Source organism: Arvicola amphibius, chromosome 4, assembly GCF_903992535.2.
Source record: "Arvicola amphibius chromosome 4, mArvAmp1.2, whole genome shotgun sequence".
Taxonomy (NCBI): domain Eukaryota; kingdom Metazoa; phylum Chordata; class Mammalia; order Rodentia; family Cricetidae; genus Arvicola; species Arvicola amphibius.
The window spans coordinates 104,016,984-104,038,999 of NC_052050.1; the positions used below are offsets into that span (position 1 = coordinate 104,016,984).

The following is a 22,016-nucleotide window of genomic DNA, read 5'->3' on the forward strand; positions in this document are numbered from 1 at the left end:
CTTTCCACTCCTCATCAGCATGGCCCCAGTTCCTTCTCTGAGGCCAGGACACGAAGACAGTCCCATGGGCTTCAGAGCACATCTCTGTCTTCCCACGTCCCTTCTCATGTTGCTGTGGTCCCCAAAACCATTGTTCTTAAAGAGGAGTGTGCTGTGGGAGATATCGGAGGGGCTGGAGTTAGCCCTTCCCCAAGAGGAAAGTGTATGGTGTGTGCCCAAGGGGAATCGACTCTAAAAGCAATTAGAAACGGGGGAGACATACCCTGAAAACGGCCACTCAAGGGGAGTCAGCACCACTGTGGAGGCTACATGCAAGCAGACAGGCATTCCAAGGCAGAGGGGAATCACCTGGGGGAGACCACCTGCCTCAGCCATTGTCCAGCCGAAGTTGCTAAATGAGGACAGAAAACATGTTTTGGGGTGAGTGTGTGTATGTGTGTATATCTACATATGTGTCTGTATGTCTGAGTGTGTGTGCGCACTCTTGTGTGTGTGTTTAGGAAGGATGCATCCTTCATTATCACCCTTACCTTATTTCTTGTAGACAGGGTCTCTCACTGAACTTGAAGTTGACTGTTTTGGTTCAGCTGGATGGCCATTTAGCTCCTAGTCTGCCCATCTCTGACCTTTGGCTCTGGGTTGTGTAGCCATTTCTTGCTTTTGGGGCCTTTTCAAATTTATTTTTTATTTATGCGTATGTATGTCTGTGTGTGAACGTATGTCATGTGTAGATGTGCATGGAGGGGAGATTGGTATTGGATCCCCTGAACTGCAGTTATAGGCTATCTGAGCTATCTGGTGGAGGTGCTGGAAGCTCAGGTCTTAGAAGAGCAGCAAACATTCCTAACCACAAAGCCATCCCTCCAGTCCCCATGTCTAGATTTTTATATGGGTGCTGGGAATTCAAACTCGTATCTTCAAGTTTTCACAGTAGATACTCTCAGCTATTGAACCATCTTCCCAACTTTTATTGTTTTGTTGAGACAGGGGCTCACAATAGCCTGGGCTAACCTGGACCTTAAAGCCCATAACAATCCCACACCAGTTTGGATTTGAAGGGTTATTTATTTGAGGGGGGAAAACTTACAGAACACTGTCCTACACGACAGCTAGGAAAGGAGTCTAGTTGCTGGAGCAAGAGAGAGAGCAGAGGGCTGCTGCTGCTTTTTAAAGAGAAGAAAGAGACCACGCCCCAGTGGGCTGGTATCTCAGCGGCTACTGGCTGAAGGAGCGGAAAGAGCTCCCACAGCAGGACCTCAAGAATGTGGCTGAGGTTGTCCTTGAACTCCTGATCCTCCTGCCTCAACCTCCCAAGTGCCAGAATGAAATTCTTTTCCACTGCTCCTGACTTAGAAGTCCTTCCTAAAGTCCTCTGACCTTTCTTAGGGATCTTAGCTGGGTCAGAAGAAAAGTAATTGGTCATCCGTCCTCCACAGCACCCAGTCTTCAGAAATGCCGTTTGTCTTTCTGTATGTATGTGATACTGGGCATAAAGCCCAGTATGTGGATGTGCCATGCATGTGAGCTGTCCTTGAGAGACATGTTAGGACACTGTATCCTCCTCATGCCTCACTTCCCAGCATTAGGATTGTGAAACAAAAGGATCAAATAAAAACCCCACGTGTGAAGTACCATGAAAATCCTTGTAAAACTGACACTGGGCTGCACTTAGAATCCTTTTAAGCTAGGTGTAGTAGCACACACTCACAGGGCTGGAGAGGTGGCTCAGCATTGACCCCATTTTTCGACCACAGTCTCACTAGTCTCAGGTTGGCTGAGGAACATCAGCTTGCTGTTGCTGCTGTTCTTAAAAAAAATGGGTCCCAGGCAGCAGCTGTAGGCAGGCAGAAATGCTGTAGGTCCCAAATGGTGGTAGCCGGCCATGTGGCGGCAGACAGCAGGCCCTACGAGCAGCCAGTCCCAGGCAGAGATGGCCGCCGGTCCCCGAGCAGTGGCTGGTCCCAGGCAGGGAGACACATGGCAGGCGGGCAGGAGACAGAGACATGGATAGACATGACTTGCAGAATGAGGTTGAAGTGAGGGCGTTATGAAGGGAGAAGGGGAGGAGGGAAGTGGAGAAGAAGTGGGGAGAGAGGGAGAAGCGAAGCTGCCTCTCCGAGAGGAAGATGGAAAAGAGAACAAGCTCAGGCCAGAAGCTGAAGATCAGCCTGCCTCAGCGGATGGGAGGGAGTGGGCGTGGCTTGTCTCTTAAAGGGACCAGGGACCAAAACCATAACAGTTGCTGTGAGACAAACTAGCAGCTAAAAGCGATGTACATTACCATAAAATCTGCATACATTGCCATGTAGATTTTGTGCTGCTGTGGGGTGCAGGCCAAGAGGAGGGTGCTTGCCTAGCAAGCCTAAGTTCCTAGTTATATCCCAGTACTACAAAAGATGATAATAAGTTAATAACTAGGTGTGGTGACACACACCTATTGCCCTAGCATGTGGGAGTCTGACGCATAAGGATTGTCATGAATTCCAGAAAGAACTGAGATGAAGAAAGATATTCTATTTCAAAAAGATACAATAATGAAATCTTTTGTTTGTTTGTTTTTCTTTTTCTTTTTTTAAAATTTATTTATTTTTAATTAAAAATTTTCACCTCCTCCCATTTTCCTTTCCCTCCCCCATACCCCCTCCCCCTCCCTCTCCAGTCCAAAGAGCAGTCAAGGTTCCCTGCCCTGTGGGAAGTTCAAGGTCCTCCCCACTCCATCCAGTTCTAGTGTTTGTTTTTGTTTTTCAAGAGAGGATTTCTCCGTGTAGATTTCTCCTGGCTACCCCTAAACTCACTCTGTAGACCAGGCTGGCCTTGAACTCACAGAGATCCACCTGCCTCTGCCTCCCAAATGCTGGGATTAAAGGTGTATGTGACCACAACCTGGCTTCAGATTTTTATTATTTTGTTTTACTGTGTACAAGCATTTTGCCTGCATACATGTCTGTGTACCACAGGTGTGCCTAGTGTCCACAGAGGCCAAAAGGCACTGAGCTCCTAGAGCTGGAGTCACAGATGGTTGTGGGACCGTGTGGGTCTGGGAACCAAACCTGGGGCTTCTGGAAGAGCAATTAGTGCTCTTACCTCTGAACCATCTTCCCAGACTCCAAAGTAAAATAATAAGTAATAAAAGAATAAAGCATAATTTTGTGACCTCAGAGCTTTGCTGTGCTGTCCAGCAGGAGTGGCCTAGGCTGTTCCTCCCTTGTTCTCACTCTCACAATTACTGACAAGTCAGCTCCTACTGTTGGAAGACTGAGGTCTCTGCTCCTTGACCCTTAGCTCCTAGATGCTCCCTGCTGTGGCTTTCTCAAGCAAGGCCCTGGCTTCTCACCAGCTACATGAAGTATCAGGTAATAATGATACCACATCTTAAGTCACAGGTTCAGCTTGGAGTCAAGGAGACTATGACAAGGACATGCTTGCTTAGGGTTTAAAAAGGAAATAAAGTCATCCCTTCTGGTGACACTCTGACCTCACAGGCCAGCATCACTAGACTCTGGTTCATTATCTGTAGGCAGCTGCTTGGGACATGGCTCAGTGATAGGCACAGGCTTAGAATTCCCTAGTGAAAGGCTGAGAATGTGGCTCAGAGGTACAACCCTTGCCCAAAATCCTCTGGGGGGGGGGGGGATAGGGATATGACTCAAAGATAATGCTCTTGTCTACAGTCTCAGAGGAAGGCTGAAGGCCAAGTGCTAGTACAGTGCCTGCCTAGGTTTTAGTCCTGTGGAGGCCTAAGGATCGGAACTTCAAGGTCATCCTCAGCTAGTAAGTGCTTTCTATGTCAACCTGGGCTTTGTTTTAAAAGGGGGTGTGATATAAACAAGCTGAAAAATAAAAACCACATGATCATCTCATTAGATGCCGAAAAAGCTTTTGACAAAATACAACATCCCTTCGTGATAAAGGTCTTGGAGAGAGCAGGGATACAAGGAACATACCTAAACATAATAAAGGCAATAAAGCAAGCCAAAATCCAACATCAAGCTAAATGGAGAGAAACTCCCAGCGATTCCACTGAAATCAGGAACAAGACAAGGTTGTCCACTCTCTCCATATCTATTCAATATAGTTCTTGAGGTCCTAGCTAGAGCAATAAGACAACAAAAGGAGATCAAGGGGATACAAATTGGAAAAGAAGAAGACAGACTCTCAGTGTTTGCCAATGATATGATAGTTTACATAAGCGATCCCAAAAATTCTACCAAGGAACGTCTACAACTCATAAACACTTTCAGTAATGTAGCAGGATACAAGATTAACTCAAAAAAATCAGTAGCCCCCCTGTCCACAGATGATAAAAGGGCTGGGAAAGAAATCAGAGAATCAACATACATATATACAGGCATTCATACACATAAAATTAATCAAAAATATTTATTTTTTTAAAAAAGCACTATCCTGGGCTAGAGAGATGGTTTAGAGGTTAAGAGCACTGGCTGCTCTTTCAGAGGACATGGGTTCAATTCCCAGCACCCACATGGCAGATTACAGCTATCTGTAACACCAGTTCTAAGGAATCTGCCTTTCTCACACAGATAGATATATATGCAGGCAAAACACCAGTATCTGTGTGTGTGCACCCATGCACACAAGACCCATCTTGCCAGTGGTACACAAATCCCAGCACTTGGGAGGCAGAGGCAGAGGCAGATGAATTCTGAGTTCAAGGCCAGCCTGATCTACACATGAGCTCCAGGACAACCAGAGCTACACAGAGAAACCCTGTCTACAAAACAAACAAAAATCAGACATTTATTTGATTATGTATATGTGTGTCCTGTCTCTAAGGTGTATACATGTGTGAGTGCTTTGCTCTCAGAGGTTAGAAGAGGCATCTGATCCCTGCAGCTAGAGTCACAAGTGGTCATGAGTCGCTGGGAACATGGGTGCTGGGAACCAAACTTATGTTGTCCTTTGCAAGAGTAATACAAGCTCTTAGCTGCTGAGCCATCTCTCCAGCTTCATCCTGACTGGATATGAAACATATTTGTTTGAAATAAGTGTGACAGGGTGGCACACCTGGACACAAGTGCTTTGAAAGCAAAGTTTACTCACTGCTCCTAAGAGGAGGTGCACACCATACCAAACAGTACCATGGCCATAGAGGTGGGGTGTGTCTCTGTGTGTGTGCGCGCACACACACACACATGCTTGTGCGAGTGTCTGTTCTAGGCTGTGACCTAGACCTTTGATAGGATTTTCTCCAGAATGAACTGGATGGACTGGGCAAGCCAGTTTTGAGCCAGCCTGGAACTGGATGAAGTAGATACATGCTCTCCTCTGGGTCATAGGGCATGTCTCTATTTGTCTAGGACCTGGAACATGGTGACTGAGGACAGGGACAGCCTTGGTGGTGTGCAAGATGAGAGTTGTTGGAGGAGGCTTTGGGAGTAGCCGATGTGATTTTGGAAGGCAGTTTCTGTCTAGGAGTTAGCTGAACCAGCTTGGCCAAGCCTCATACAGCAGAGCAGAAACCCAATTGCCTGCACACTTCATGCTGGCACCTGCTGCATTTCTTTGCATTCCTTCATGACAAGGTGGCTGAGTGTATGACTGCTGTTTCTGTTTCCTCCACTCTCCTGCACTCTGTGCTCCACCCTCACTGAGTCACCCTGGAACTATAGGAAGTCCCCTTCTCCTGGCATGCTTTTTCTGTGGTTCCTCCTCACTGGCATCTGGATTCCACTGTCTTCCATGTGACCTCTGAGAGTCTGAGCTTTTGTCTGGGTTCTCGTCCCCTCCTGCAGAGATTCCTCAAATCTCCAGGCCAGTGATTGCCTGTGCTAGTGCTCCATCTTCGAGTCGCTGGCCCTGCCTGTGTGCTCAAGACTGCGATGTGAGCCTGATGAAGCTGCGATCTAGTCTGTGATCTAGGTCCGCCATCCAGGCTTGCTGGCTGTCTTGGCATTTTCTTTTCCCTCAAAATTTTTCAACACTTTACACAAAGGTCCTGCAGATCTACCCCCAAGTTAAAGGTCTGACCCGGGCTAGCCGCACCTCAGTCCCGTGCAGGCTTGGTGGCCTCCACGGTGGGTCCCCTGGCTCTTCCTTCCTGAAGCGTAGCCTACAAAACATCGCTGCGCTCTCTCTCTCTCCCTCTCTCCCTCTCTCCCTCTCTCCCTCTCTCCCTCCTCTCCCTCTCTCCCTCTCTCTCTCTCTCCCTCTCTCCCTCTCTCCCTCTCTCTCGCTCTCTCTCTCGCTCTCGCTCTCTCTCTCTCGCTCTCTCTCTCTCTTTCTCTCTCTTTCTCCCTTCCTCCCTCCCTCCCTCCCCGAGACAGGGTCTCTCTGTAGCCCTGACTGTCCTGAAGGTTCCATATGTAGACCAGGCTGACTTGAACTAAAAGAGATCCCCCTGCCTCTGCCTCCTGCCTGAATGCTGGGATTACAGGTGTGTGCTACCACATCCAGCCCATGAAATATATTGTTAGAATGCATTTTAGATTGGCTGTGGTGATGTATGCCTGTAACCCCAGCAGGTAGGGGACTAAGCCAAGGCAATTGAGCAAGGTGCTGTCTCAAACTGAAAATCAAAAGTAAAAAGGACTTCCCGTGTAGCTCAGTGTAGGGGTCTTCCCAGTGTTGGAGGGCCCTGGGTTTCATGCTAGCACACACACACACACACACACAATTAAAATATAAATATTTCACATAGCCTGATGTGGTTCCTACTTCTAATCCAAGCATTCAGTAATGGTAGGCAGAAGAATGGGAAGTTTAACCCTAGTCTGAGCCACATGTCTCAAAGGAACCAAACATTTGAAAGAAAGTGCATTTCAGCCCAGCATATGGCACACACCATAGCAACTCTAGCTACTCAGGGCTGAGGCCAGTGTTGTCTGAGGGTTTCTGTCCTGTCCGATTCCCTCAGTCATTAAGTCCCAAGGAAATCACACAAAGGTCTACATTAGTTATAAACTGATTGGCCCAGTACCTCAGGCTTCTTATTAACTCTTACAACTTATATTAGCCCATTATTCTTATCTGTGTTAGCCACATGTCTCGGTACCTTATTCAGTGGGGCAGTCACATCTTGCTTCTTCTGTGGCTGGGACAGGACTGCTGACCAAGCTTTCTTCTTCCCAGATTCTCCTGTTCTCCTTGACCCACCTCTACTTCCTGTCTGGTTGTCCTGCCTATACTTCCTTCCTGGCTACTGGCCAATCAGCATTTATTTAAAATATAATTGACAGAATACAGACCATTGTCCCACACCAGGACAGAAACCCTTTAAGCCTGCGAGTTTGAGGTCAGCCCAGGCTACATAGCAAACAATAAATAAATAAGTCTGAAGACAATAAATAGTAAATGCATTTCACTTAAGTCTAGGCAAATAGGTCAAAGGGATAGAATTGAGACAGGGTCTCATGTCAGCACATATCCCAGATGACGTTGAACTTCTTGTGAGACCCTCACCCCTTATTCTCAAAGGGGTGAGAAGAAATTTCCTAGCAGAATGTTTTAAAAATAGAAAGCCAGACCAGCTTGTTCCCAGGAAGATAGTGGCCTTCCCCGCTCCCACCTGAGAAATTATGCCTGGCCACCTGGTACAGGCTGATAAAGATGGCCTGACTCAGAAACAGGGTGGCCTTGCTATAAGAACAAAGAACAAGCTGGGAGAGAAAGCAAAGACCTTCAAGAAGTTGCAGCTGTGCCAAACCCCCCTAACCTCCCTGAAGGGCTGCTTGTGTTTCTCTTGCCTTTAAAAGCTAACCCCATGGAGGAGCTCTAACCCCTCTCTGCCTCGCTGAGATGGGGTGTTAGAGACAGGTCCCAAACTAGTTTGTATTATGTTAAATAAACCTTGCTTATTACAGTCTGGGCTTCTCTGGTCTCTGGTGGTCTTTCTGGGGATCATAATCTGGGCACAACACTTCTGACCCTCCTTCTCCCCTCTAAAACCTGGATTACAGATGTGGACCAGCACAGTAGGTTACAGATGTGCACTGCCACACTAGGATTACAGATGTGCACCGTCACACTAGGAATACAGATGTGCACCGCCACACTAGGATTACAGATGTGCACCACCACACTAGGAATACAGATGTGCACCAGTACACTAGGAATACGGATGTGCACCACCACACTAGGAATACAGATGTGCACCACCACACTGGATTACAGATGTGCACCAACACACTAGAAATACAGATGTGTACTGCCATACTAGGGTTTTGCTCACGTAGGCCAGCTCCACTGCATAGGCTGGAGCCCCAGCACATGAGTGGCATCTGACAGGTGTGCCAGCCAGCACTTCTGGAAGAGTGGAAGTGGAGTCTGCCCCATTGGGTTTCTCATGCTGTGATGAGCACCATGACAGAAGCAGGTTGAAGAGGAGAGGGCAGTGTCAGCCCACAGCTCAGCTGATAATGGAAGGAAGCCATGGCAGGAGCTGAAGCAGAGAAGCAGAGGCCATGGAGGATTGCTGCTCCCTGCCTTGTTCTCCAGGGCTTGCTCAGCCTGCTTTTTCAAGCAACCCCACAGCACCTGGCCAGGGTTTACACTGCCCACAGTGGGCTGGGCCACATCAGGTCTTAATCACACAATGCTCTACAGGCTTCCCACAGATGAGTCTGATGGAGACTCAGATGAGGATCCTCTTCACAGAAGATGCTAACCTGACCAAGTTGACCAAAGACTGACTCCATCTCATCTCATTACCATGTGTTCAACTCAGACACTAGGCTGGGGATGAGAGTCCATGGTAGAGCATTGGTATAGCACACTGGAGAGTCTGGTTTCAATTGCCAGCAACACACAGACACACACACACAGATCAGGTGTCTAAATAGAAGAGCTAACCTTGAATAACTGGTTTTTGTTTGTTTGTTTGTTTTTAAAGACAATATCTTAGCTCAGGCTCTCCTGACACTTACAGTGGCCTGTTACTTGAGTGCCAGAATTACAGTCATGAACCACTACTCCTCGCCAGCTTGTAAAACACTTAAAAGAAAATGTTGATGCACATCTTAACCTGGAATCAGGCAATGATTTATTAGAAATGAGACTTAGCCAGGCGGTGGTGGCATAAGCCTTTAATCCCAGCACTCAGGAGGTAGAAGCAGGTGGGTCTCTGAGTTCAAGGCCAGCCTAGTCTACACATCAAGTCAGGACAGCCATTACACATTGTAACCCTGTCTCAGTAAACCAAAAATATTCTGAGTTTAGGGCCAGCCTAGTCTATAAAGCGAGTTCCAGGGAAGCCAAGGCCACACAGAGAAACCCTGTCTTGAAAAAACCAAGAACCAATGCATGGAGGCTGCAATGTGTCTGGAGTTACTGTAAAAGACGGTAACCAGCAGGAGTTTGTCAGAGCTCTGCAGTCTTCCTCAGAAAGTCCGGGAAGCTGAAAGTCCCCAGATGGGTGGATATAGTCAAGTTGGCCAAACATAAAGAGCTTGCCCCCTATTGTCGTGGGCCCTGCCAGAGGAGCAGCAGTAGGTGTCAGCCAGGATGGTCCATCTCATTTAGGCAAGGCCACGGGTCTACAGATTCTGAAATGTCTTTTGCTTCTGCTGTGTCTCTACATGTTTGCTGCGGCTCTCTTTCTCTGATATCTAGTGTGGTGTGAGTGGACGTGGGGAGATCTCCACGACCTGTGATATAATGCGTTTATCTTTTGGAAACATCCTGTTCTACTGGGTTTTTTTTTACCTGTGATGTCAAGAAGATGACCCCCTAAGCTGTACTGTTCAATTTGATAATAATAATAATGATGATAGCTTATACAGAGTTTTGATGAATAAAAATAAATTCAAGGATATGTTTTACAGCTGCATGGATAGTAAGTAGCTCAAGTTAATAACTAACAATTGAGTTCCAGTAGCCCAGCTAGTTTAAATTCTTTTAACCTTAATGTTGGGAGATGTGTTCACAGGTCTTGGAGTGCATCACAGTTGAAACAAAGCTTTGAAAATAACAAAGTTAGACTAAGATGTTTTTGCTAAAAAATTTTGAGGTGAAAACCCAAGGAGACAATCTGAAGTTTTAGAAAGGCACATAGATGAATGAGGAACTCTTTAAGGTCAGGGGACAAGAACAAAGCAGCTCAATTACTACTGGCTGACACACTGCCCTTGCTAGGATTGGTTGATGACTAAAGGTGATGATTAATTCTTTATACCCATTTCTGTCCTCAATCTCCTGATGTAAAAAATTACTAATGAATGGATATGTACCCACATGGAGCTGCCTGATTTTTTTCTCATATATAAACATTTAGGTTTGTGATTCCTTTAAGATTCCTTATAAGATTACCTTTCAAAATAAGTAGCAAAGTAATTGCCCTTCCTTTGTAACTGCAAAATGCAGCCTGCCAGTAAAAGACCTGCCACACCATTAATCTGTAACAAGTTGCTTGAGTATGAATGTATGTGGGTTCCTGGGATAGTTTGTTTTTCACCTGTAATTAGTCATGTGAGGGAGGTGAAAAACCTGGTTTTTCCTATAATTATTCACTTGAAAAATGGAATGCAACTCTTTTGACTCTTATACTGCCTCTAAGATTCTTTTGGGATATAAAAGCTGTAGAACAACATGAGATAAAGAGAATAAAGAAGGAAACCATCAAGAGAGTTTGTGAGTGCCTTTTCCTGTAATCCCCCTCAGATAGAAAAGTTAAGTCTTGTCAACTGCATGGCTTCCTTGTAAAGCCCTGTGCTGCTGGAGGCTGGCCCCAGACGGCAGTGCCCTATGGTTCTACACACAGCTGTTTCATAGCACGGTACCTGCACCTGTGTGGTGGTGCCAGAGCTGGCTCCATGACCAAGATTTACAGAGGATGACAGAGAAACGTGTCAGACCCAGCCACTTCAGCAGAGGCTCTGAGAGTTTGGCCTGCTGCATTCTCCAAGCCCTGGAGGGGTAGAAAATGGTGGAAAAGGACCAAGATGGGGGCCACAATCTATCTCTTCAGGGACAGAGAGATCTGGACAGGATTGCCAGACAGGTGGCAGCTGCTAACAAGAAGTATTAGAACAAAGGATGCTGTGTTAGTAAATGGCCTCATTCAAAAAACAAAAACCAAGAAAACCAAAAAATATGATGGAGTTATGTAGTGAAGAGGTGTGGGCAGGCCTGCTTTTCGTCCTGCACGGCTTCCACATGACTAGCTTTACACCCGAAATAACAACACACAAATTATATTCATTTAAACACTGCCTGGCTCATTAGTTTCAGCCTCTTACTGGCTAACCCTCACATCTTGCTTAACCCATTTCTAATAATCTGTGTAGCACTACAAGGTGGTGGCTTACCGGGAAAGATTCAGCATGTCTGACCTGGTGGCTGGCTTCATGGTGACTGTCTCAGAGAGGAGAGGCATGGCGTCTGACTAACTTCCCTTCTTCCCAGCATTCTGTTCTATTTCACCTATCTAAATCCTGCCCTATCAAAAAGCCAAGGCAGTTTCTTTATTAACCAATGAGAGTCCTCCACCAGAGTTAGCCGTGGAGTTACTGTGTGATCCGCAATTGTAATATGGTGGAGTTAGCCGTGGAGTTATTGTGTGATCCGCAGTTGTATTGCAGCATATGGTCACGGTTTTGTGCACAGTTGTTTACAGCCACATCACTCATAATACCCAAGATGAGTGATGAACCCAAGATGTTCATGTGATAGAACACTTGACTTAGCACCTCATAAATTGTGGTGCACACCTGTTACCCAGAACTCAAGTAGAGGCAGAGGATTGGGAATACAAGGTTATCTTTGGTTTCATAGAGAGTTGGAAGCCAGCCTGTACTTGAGACCCTGCCTTGGGAAAAACACTAAAGGGACTGTAGAAATGACTGAGAATTCGGGAGGTACAGGAGGCATCAGAAATTCAAGGTCATCCTAAACTACACAGAGTTTGAAAACAGTCTGGACTACATGAGAGTCTCAAAAAAGGGCAAATGAGGCTAGTGGGATGGCTCAGTGGTTCAGAGCACTCAGTGAGCAGTCATGAGAAAGGACCTGCACACATTGTGACAAGCCAAGGGTGGTCTCAAACATATTAGTGCTTCTAACTCTGTGGGGGTTGCTAGGACTTGATGACTACTACCCTAAGGGAGTGAGGATCTCTCTCTCTCTCTCTCTCTCTCACACACACACACACACACACACACACACACACAAAACACACACAAAAAAACCCACAAGAGTTAGAAAATAGGTGTGGAAGTGGATAAATGGCTGAGCAAACTGTCCTCTGTCCATATGATAAAATATTAGTCAACCAGGACAAGGAGCAAAGTACTCGTCCATGCCGTATTCCAGAATACCATGTATTATATAATTCACTTGTGCAAAAAGCTCCCCCCAAAAGCAAATATAGAGACAGATTGATGGTTGCTGGATGCAGGGAGAGCATGGACCAGCAACCAGTTAGGACAGGCTATGATGTGGAGTTAATGGCAGTCATTGCACAATGAATGTACTACAGACCATAGAACTAAACACTTCAGAAGAGCGAACTAGGGGTTGGAAGATGGCTTGGGTGAGAATACCTGTTTGCAAACATGAGAACCTGAATGTGGTAATAGAAAGATGTGCAGCACATGGCAGGTACTAAACACCTGTGGGACACTGGGGAAGTGTGTAACTCATGTTCATGCTTAGGCCCTGGATGAGCCACTAAGCACAGGAGGGTGAGTTTGCTTACAGACCTTCTGACCTTGAAGTTGGTGTTCTTTTTTTTAAATAAATATTTAGGTCTGTTTTACTATTTTGTGTGCATGAGTGTCTTGCATGAATGTCTGGTGCCTGAGGAGGTGGTGAACCTCCATGTGGGTGCTGAGAATTGGACCCAGGTCTTTTGTAAGAATAAGTGCTCTTGGGCTAGAGAAATGGCTCAGTGGTTAAGAGCACTGCCTGCTCTTCCAAAGGTCCTGAGTTCAATTCCCAGAAACCACATTGAAAGAAAGAAAAAAAGAAAAAAAAAGAGTAAGTGCTCTTTCCAGATACATCCTGGGGAAAAAGAGAAAGAAAGAAAGAAAAAGTGCTCTTAACCCCTGAGCCAACTCTCGAGCTCTGAAGTTGATCTTTTTTGTTTGTTTGTTTGGTTGGTTGGTTGGTTTTTTTGGGGGGTGGGGGGTGAGACAGAAGGTTTCTCTGTAGCTTTGGAGCCTATCCTTGAACTAGCTCTTGTAGACCAGGCTGGCCTTGAACTCACAGAGATCTGCCTGTCTCTGTCTCCCAAGTGCTGGGATTAAAGGCATGCACCACCACCGCCTGGCTGAAGTTGGTCTTCTTGATGAGCTGTTGGCAGTATGCAAATCTATGTATAAAGGAGCTGTTTTGAATATTTATAAAAAGTGTCCCTCAGTGTCCAACAAGACCTGGGTCCAGGAATGCCTGCCCCAGTGCAGCAGAGGTAAAAAGCACGGGCACTAGGTTCCTCATGAGATCTGGGACATCTGTGTGGGACCAGCACGTCCTGGAAGATGCTGCACGACTCAACACCTGAAGCTGGGCAGATGTTTTGTAAGCAGTTTTTGTCAACTTTTAAATTACATCTATTTCTTTGTATGTATGTATAAGTCAGAGAAGAGCTTCCACGTTTCTCCTTCCACCATGTGGTCCCTGGGTATTGAACTCAGTTCATTAGGTTTAACGGAAAGTGTCTTTACCCACTGACCCATCTCACCTGCCCTATGAATAGTTGTTTTGCTACTTACTATTTATAATACTCTAGTGTTACTGAAGAATGCTGATGCAGGGCTGGAAAAATGGCTCAGTGCTAAGAGCAATGGGCACTCTTCCAGAGGACTCAGGTTTGTTTCCCAGCACCCATATGGTCCCTCACAACCATCTCTAATCCAGTTCCATGGGATCCAATACCTTCTGGTCTTCATAGGCACTAAGCATGCACATGGTGCACAGGCAGGCATGCAAGCAAAACACCACACACATAAATTAAAAATAAAAAATAGCCAGGCAGTGGTGGCGCACGCCTTTGATTCCAGCACTCAGAAGACAGAGGCAGGCGAATCTCTGTGAGTCCAAGGCCAGCCTGGTCTACAGAGCCAGTGCCAGGAAAGGCTCCAAAGCTACAGAGAAACCTTGTCACATAAAACCGAAAAAAGAAAAAGGAATATAGCCATTTAGAAAACCAAATTATTTTTTATTCTTTTCCATCCCAGATTAGAATTGGTTTGGGTAGTTTATTAGTTCAATTGCTGGGGATGGGACCCAGGGCCTGAAGCATGCTGGATAGGTACTCCCACTGAGCCACACCTCTGCTGCCCTGGTCAGTGGGACTCAGTGAGGTCCCCACAACTGGAGGAAATGCCTGATGTGAGCAGCTTAAGGAGGAGAAGATGTAATTGGCACAAAGTGTCTCTGCCATGACAGAGAGGACATTCAGGGCAGAACAGTTCTGGAAGCAGGTGGCCAAAAGGAAGGTGTCAGGTTGGCTCATAGCTCCAGGGATCTCTCAGTTCCAGAACTTTTCAAACTATTCACACCTTCCAATACTGCTGTCAGTGTCCTGTGAGGTTCCCACCTGAGGCTGTACTCTGGAAATGCCATCACAGGCACACCTGGCCTGCTTCTTTAATCCCCAGGATATTTCCTTTTTTGCTCTTGTTTGTTTCCATTTTTAAAGGACATTTATTTTGTGTGGATGGGCAGGTGATAGCCACTTCTGCTGTCATGTGGGCTCTAGGGACTGAATTCAGATCTGCAGCAAGACTCTACCCAAGGAACCTTTCATCATCCCCTTTTGTGTTTGTGTTTAATTTTCTTATTTTCTCTGTGTGTAAGCACAAGTGTGGGCATGCCGCTGTACACATGGAGATGACAGAGGACAACTTGCAGGAATCAGTTCTCTCTTTTCCTCATGGCTTCTAGGGATTGCACTGAGGTTGTTGGGTTGCACAGCAATGGCCTTTACCGGCCAAGACATCTCTGCTATCTTGTTTTCTATGGAGTCTTTACATTGTTTGGGGCAGAATCTCCTGGATCCCAGGCTGGCCTCAAACTCAATGCTCACTATATAGCTGAGACTGACTTTGACCTCGGTCCTCCTCACACTGAAGTACTGGGGTGACAGGTGTGCATCATGGCATCTTTCCGACTGTGTTGAGACAAGGTCTCACTATGCAGCCCTATCTTGCCTGACCTCAGACTCAAAGAAAGCCATTCCTAACATTTCTGTTGTAACGCTGGCTAGCTTGGAACTCTCTATGTAGACTAGGCAAACTGCGAACTAGGAGATCCACCAGTCTTTGCCTCCAGAGGGCTGGAATTAAAGACTCATGCCACCATGCCCAACTCCAAACATTTCTTGATCCATTCAAGTTGACAATCAAAGTTCCCCATCACAGACTGCACATTCCTATTTTAATGTTGCAAAAGTCAAAATGATGTGGCATACTTTGCCCTGTCTTTGCAGGGTGTGACCAATGTCACATTGGCTGGCAGGGCCTGGTTTCTTGCTAACTCCTCATGAGCTAACTTTCTCACCATGCCTCTGCTGCCTTTTAGAAAGCATGCCCTCCACTGCCATCGGATGAAGTCTGCCCTCTTCAGTGTGCTCTGCGAGATCAAGGAAAAGACAGGTAGGTTCTCCAGGACTCTGTCTGGCTCCAGCCTCATGTGCTGCCCCAGTCTGCCCCTCACAGCACATGGTTCTGCCATCCTTCCAAAATTCAAACATCAGAATTTTATCCTAATTCAAGTATCCAAAGTTATCCCCATGGAAGTCTTCTGCCTCTGAAAATACTTGTGTTTAAGAAGGTACACAGGGGACTGGAGAGATGGCTCAGAGGTTAAGAGCATTGCCTGTTCTTCCAAAGGTCCTGAGTTCAATTCCCAGCAACCACATGGTGGCTCACAACCATCTGTAATGGGGTAATGGGGTCTGGTGCCCTCTTCTGGCCTGCAGGCATATACACAGACAGAATATTGTATACATAATAAATAAATAAATTTTAAAAAAGAAGGTGCACAGGGCCATGATGTCATCCAGGCCCAGGTTGCTGCATAGGCCAAGTCTGGATCCATAGCCCAGCAGCAGCCAGGGTCTGAGCTGGTGTTCATGGCTCCTGTTATCACCAAGAACTGTGTAGGTGCCTGGGATCTGTACAGCCACCCGAGACCACGTTGGTGTCCAAGGCCTTTCTGACACTGGGACCATAATGATATTCAGGCCTGGGCTGCTGCCAAGGGCCATGTCTGGGTCTGTGGTCCTGCTGTAGTTAGGGTCTTTGATGATGCCCATGGCCCTGTTGCCACAGGGGGTCAGCCCCACTTTTCATTGCATGTTGAAATCCAAGGGCCATGCTGAGCCAGCCCCACTTTTCATTGGCCCTGGAAGAGCTGGTCTGGCCCCTCACTGGTCACTGCAACAGGAGAACTGCTCCCCCACCCATGCCCACACCAAACTCAAGAGAGCTAGCCCCGCCCCACATCATGGGTGTGGAAGAGCTGGCCCTGATGGCATGGGCCCAGGAGAGCTGGCCCTGCCCATCTCCTGAAGGGGACCGTCCCAGTGGCCCAGATCAACCAGCTCAGCTACCACCCAGACCCACATCCTGGGCCTTGGGCTGGCTCACTCTATTATCTACCCCATCTTTGACCTGCTGGAGTGTGTGAAGGGACTGGTCCTATGGAACAAAAACCCCAGAATCTCCATGACTCGGGACAACAGCACAATAGCTGAGAGGAGCTTCGGTGAGGGTCTAATGATGATGGCATGCCCCATCTTACAAATAAAGAAGTATAATTAAAATAAATTAAATTTAAAAAGTAACAATAATAAAAAGGGAGGCACTCCAGCACCTGAGAGAGGAAGATGACCAGAAGTTACAGCTTAAGTTCTAGGCCAGTCGGAAACGTGAGGTCCTGTCTCAGAAATGATAAAAGGTGTGGCTGAGGACATAGCTTAGTGGTTAAGCCACTTGCCAGGCAAGCATGAGGACTGGAGTTCAGGTTTCCAGACCTATGTCGAAGTGAGGTGGGCCTGAAAGCTGACTGTAACCCTAGTACAGGGTCTAGAGTCAAGCTGTCTGTTCAGACTAGTCAGATCAGCAAGTTCTGGGTTCAAATGAGAGGCCTTAACTCAGTCTGTAAGGGGAAGGGCTACAGAGATGGCTCCGTATGTAATGGGGAGGGGCTGCATAGATGGCTCAGCAGTCAAGAGCTCTTACAGAGGACCCAGTTTCAATTCCCAACACCCATGGGGTAACTCACAACCATCTGACTCTATTTCCAAGGGATATGAAGCTGACTTGTCACCTTGCAAGCAGGCAGATCTCATGTACATAGACGTGTGTAGGTAAAACACCAATACACATATATCAAGTAAAAGTATTGATGCTAACCATGGATCTACACACACACATGAAAGTGTACCTTCACACATTGTACACATACTATATACACATACATGTGCAAAGAAAAAGCCAAGCAGGGCAGCACAGTCCTATGGTCAGTTCAGGCAGGAAATGTCAATTCTGTCATCCAGAATAGGATGCTTTTGTACAGTAGGCACTGGAGTTTTTAATTTCCACAGTGACTGGGAATGACTGGACCACGTTTGACCTGGGGGCCTGTGAGAGGCCCCTCAAGGAGTTTCCCAATGGTATCAGGTTGCCTTGTCTGTCTTTTGTTGATCTGCATTCATTGGTCTAATGTCAGCCTTTGCCACACCTCTTACATATTCTGAAGTCTGAGACCGTCTATTCTTGCCATTCCCAGAAGAGACATTATTCCTAGGAATTCCTTACCTACAGTCCCTTCTCAGATGTCCTATTCTACCACAATTAAAACATTTGGCATTTTTGTGTCTCTTCATACCATTGGAAATTGCTTCTCCTACCCAAGCCTCAGTACTATAGTCCTATAATCAAATGTCTCAACATTTATTGTATGCAGGATCCATTCATCTATTGGTGTTGATCTGACCTTTGAAGGCCCAATATCTTTTTGCATTCTAAGCTGGCATTTTCAAAAGCCAGAAATTTAATAAGTACATGTCTAGTATATATCTAAAGAACCTGATTAGTCTAACTATAAGTATGACAAACATAGATGACTATTGATCTATAATTTTTAATATCTATATAACTTAAAGACTAATACTTCATATTAGAATATTATACAATAAACAATTGTGCAACAAATGAGGACAGTGACCTCAAAATGTAAACAATGTATAAGTACCTTGTTCAGAGGTAGAAATGTATATTGCAATATGATAAATATAAATATATCCTAAAATTGTTTCAATGTACAAAAATGCTTTAAGCATACAATATGACAAAATAGCCTTGCCCAGGTATACAAATATTGTGGACAAAAATAGGAACATATTTAATATAATTTTTTGTATCAATATAAAAGAATCTATACCAATGTAAATTACCTGTAAATAATAGCTCACAAGTATTCACTCTGTTACTGTTTTGTTTTGTTGTTTTTAAGACAGGGTTTCTCTGTGTAGCCCAGACTGTCCTAGAACTTATCCAGAGATATTCACCTGCCTTTGCCTCATGAGTGCTGAAATTAAAGGTGTGCGCCTCCACCACCCGGCAAAATTTAAGTTTTAAAATTAGAATTCAATTTTATCATTTTCTCCTCCCTCTCCTCTACCCTTCCTATGTACTCCCCCCTCCCTCCCAAATTCATGATGTCTTTTTAATTATTATTGGGGGGGTGTTGGGATCCTGTGGGATTTCCCCACACGTTAGCATATCTATTTGTAAAGTCCTGTTTAAGCAGCCATATTATCATGGTCTCATAGGTGTGGCTTTCCTGTTCTTTGTAGGACACACATTCTACAGGAAGGCTTGCTGGTCTCCTGGCTCTTACAATCTACCCTTGTTCTTCAGTGTAGGGTTGTGTCAGCTGGGGCTGGACACCTTTTGATCAGTGTTCTCTTCATTTGACCAGCTTTTTATGTTCTCTCTTCACTGAGGGGTGAGAGCTGCAGTTATCAGGCTGGGCCTTGGAACAGCCCTCTCTAAAAGAGTTGTCTCCAAACCAAGGCGAGGACATTTGCCTCCAGAACCATGTGAGAGTAGATGACTGACTCATGGCTCTGTGGCCCCTATGCAGCTCAGTGTGTCTCAGTCCTGTTGTGTCAGGGTCTGGTTGTGTCAGGTGTCACTCATGTTGGTATGGGAAGTGGAAGCCCTTAGAGCTGGCCCATGACCTACTATCTCTCGACCTCTGAAGGCATTCTTCTTTACTGCCAGAAGGTTCTCTACCTCACATCCTGCCTCAGCCCAGCTGTACCTGTGTCCAGAGAACCATTGGGGATGGTCATGGCTCTGTACATGTCATTGCTGTTGGAGCATTACTGCTTCTGGGGCCTCTCAGAACAGATCTCAGGAGTATCTGTGGGCATTCCACTACCCTGCTAAGCCTCCACTCTCAATGTATGTGTTACACAAGCTTTCCTTCCTGTCTGGTGTGTGTGCATGCGGTGTGCATGTATGTATGTATGTACACATGTTATATGTGGAAGCCAAAGGTTAGTGTCACAATGTCTTTTTCTATTATTCTCTGTTTTATAGTTTGAGGCAGTCTCTCATTGGAATTGGAGCTCCCTAACTGGACCAGACTGGCTGGCCAGCAGGCCCTTCCTGTCTCTCTTGCTCTTGAATTGCAAGGACAGTACTTGGGCTTTTTACGTGGTTGTTGGGAATCAAATTCATGTCCTCATGTTTTCAAGGCATGCCGTCTCCTCAGCTCCTCCAGTCTATTTCTTATCTAATTCTGAGGAGCAGATACTCTGGGTCCTAGCAAATGGGAGCCTGGAAGGTAGGCTTTCTTAGGCCCCTGACCTACACCTTCTTGGTGACAGCACCTTGGCTTCAAGCAGATCGCCCTGCACTGCCAGTGGCACTGCTGCTTCAGTGTTCTGTGTGGTCCAACATGCGCATGATCCCCAAGGCTTGTGAGCTGAGAGGACATGCCATCCTACCCCCACACATGGCCACATGGCTGTCCTCTGGGTACAGTTGACAGCCACATGCTCTTTAGTGTTCTCAAAGTGTGTCCTGTTGACCCATTTTACATTGTACCTAATAACCAGCCAGCCATCAGCACTGAATGCCCACCTGTGCCCCTCTGCTCCCTTTGTGGACTGCCCACTGCCCACAACAAATTGTCTCTGTCACCATATTCTCAGATATATAGCCTCTGGGGCTTGGTGCTTATTTGTATAATTAATTACAAGGTTTCTCTCTGTAGCCCTGGATGTCCTGGAACTCACTCTGTAGACCAGGCTGGCCTCTGCCTCCGAGGGCTGGGATTAAAGGTGTGCACCATCACCTTGTAGTTTTGATATTGTTTTGAGGCTGGATTTCCTTATACAACCCCGGCCAGCAAAGTCTCACTGTGTGGACCAGGCTGGATTTCCTTAAACAACTCCGACCAGCAGAGTCTCAGTGTGTGGACCAGGCTTCTGGACTGGAGCTGGAGCTCAGCTGGTAGAATACTTGCCTGGCACTCGTGAGCCATGTATGCTGGCACACAGTCATCCAGCCCTCAGGGAATCAAGATTTCAAGACTGGCCCAGCATTTGAGAGGCAGAGGCAGGCAAATCTCTAGAGTTCAAGGCCAGCCTGGTCTACAGAGTGGGTTCCAGAACAGCCCTGGCTACACAGGAAAACCTTGTCTCAAAAAAACAAAAACAAAAAACCACCACCAACAACAAAAAGAGTTCAATGTTGTCTACATAGCACATTCAAGGAGACGAGCCTAGACTCTGTGAGACATTTGTGTCATATATATATTCACACCTGATCCCTGCCCTGGGGAAGTGGAAGCAGGAGAATAAAAAGTACAAGACTGGCCAGGTGTGCCTTTAATCCCAGCACTCGGGAGACAGAGGCAGGTAGACCTCTGTGAGTGTGAGACCAGCCAGGTCTACATACTGAGTTCCAGGACAACCAAAACTACATAATAGAGAGACCCTGTCTCAAAGAAAGAAAGAGAGAGTTAAGTTAGTTCAAGACTGACCTGGGTTACAAACCAAGGCCCTGTCTCAAAAAGCCAGAAATAACCAAGTGTGGAATAATCCTGAAATGGGAGATGCAGGCAGACATGGGAGTTCAAGGTCAGCCTGGTTTACATCGTGAGCCTGAGCTTAAATGAGACCCAGAAACAAGATACTTTTTCATGACTGCAGTCTTGACAAGCTGTCACTTCTGATGCTCCTTTCGCCCAGTTAGCTGAAGGAGAAAACAGGTGGTGCAGGAGCTGGGCACCCCTGTGCGTCAGACTTCTCACTCTGAACAGTTCCCATGGGGACATATCAGTGTGCCTGAACACTGTAGCCCTTGTCTTCACCCTATATACCCTGGACTCGTGGTGGCTCACGTGCAGGTAGCCCCTGGAAGGTGGCAGGGTCAGCCTGAGCCACACATTCTTGCTGGGCATGCCTTCGAGCCATAGGCTCGGGTAGCTGAACTGGGCATACTTTCAGCTGTAGTGGGACGGGGGAGTGACAGATTCGTATTCAAGCAAAGAAAGTGTTGGAGCCTCCTGTGAGCTGACAACTGCAGGGTAGCCACGGTGCCACAGTAAGGGGGAAGTGCAAGCTGGGGCACCATTGGCCCCACCTCCAGGACTTGAGTGAGGCCAGCAGGAGAGCAAGGGATTCTCAGTTCTGCTCCACCAAGAAAAGGATTTTCTCCATGATCCTGACCTAATGCCCACAGCCCACTGGCCAGGGAGCTGTCCTTCCATTCAGAGGCAAGATATGTCATGAGAGACATGGGACAAAGGTCTCTAAGTTGAGAGATAGGCATTTGCATACATGTATGTCTGTGCACCTTGTACATGCCTGGTACCCAAAGGAACCAAGAAAGGGCATTGGATCCCCTGGAACTGGAGTTACAAATGGTTGTGAGCTGCAGTGTGGATGCTGAGAACTGAAGTCGGTTCCTCTGCGAGAGCTGCATCTTCCCTCTCGTCCTATTTACTTTTTTAAAGAAATATTTATTTGTTTGTTTGTTTGTTTATTATGTATACAATATTCTGTCTGTGTATATGCCTGCAGGCCAGAAGAGGGCACC

The 22,016-nt window shown here is 46.4% G+C and overlaps 1 protein-coding gene and 1 pseudogene across 2 annotated transcripts in view; both read left to right on the forward strand.

Moving 5' to 3' along the window:
* Positions 1-22,016, forward strand: part of Pbx4 (PBX homeobox 4) — a 50,980-nt gene that overhangs the window by 16,949 nt on the left and 12,015 nt on the right. For both annotated transcript variants that reach the window (XM_038327149.1, XM_042054974.1), the window contains exon 2: positions 15,475-15,548. Coding sequence is in view for 1 of the 2 variants with exons in the window: in XM_042054974.1 (XP_041910908.1) it covers positions 15,500-15,548 (49 nt within the window). In the remaining variant the exon portion in view is untranslated. The remainder of the gene's footprint in view (positions 1-15,474; positions 15,549-22,016) is intronic.
* LOC119811566 lies at positions 9,255-10,981 on the forward strand (annotated as a pseudogene).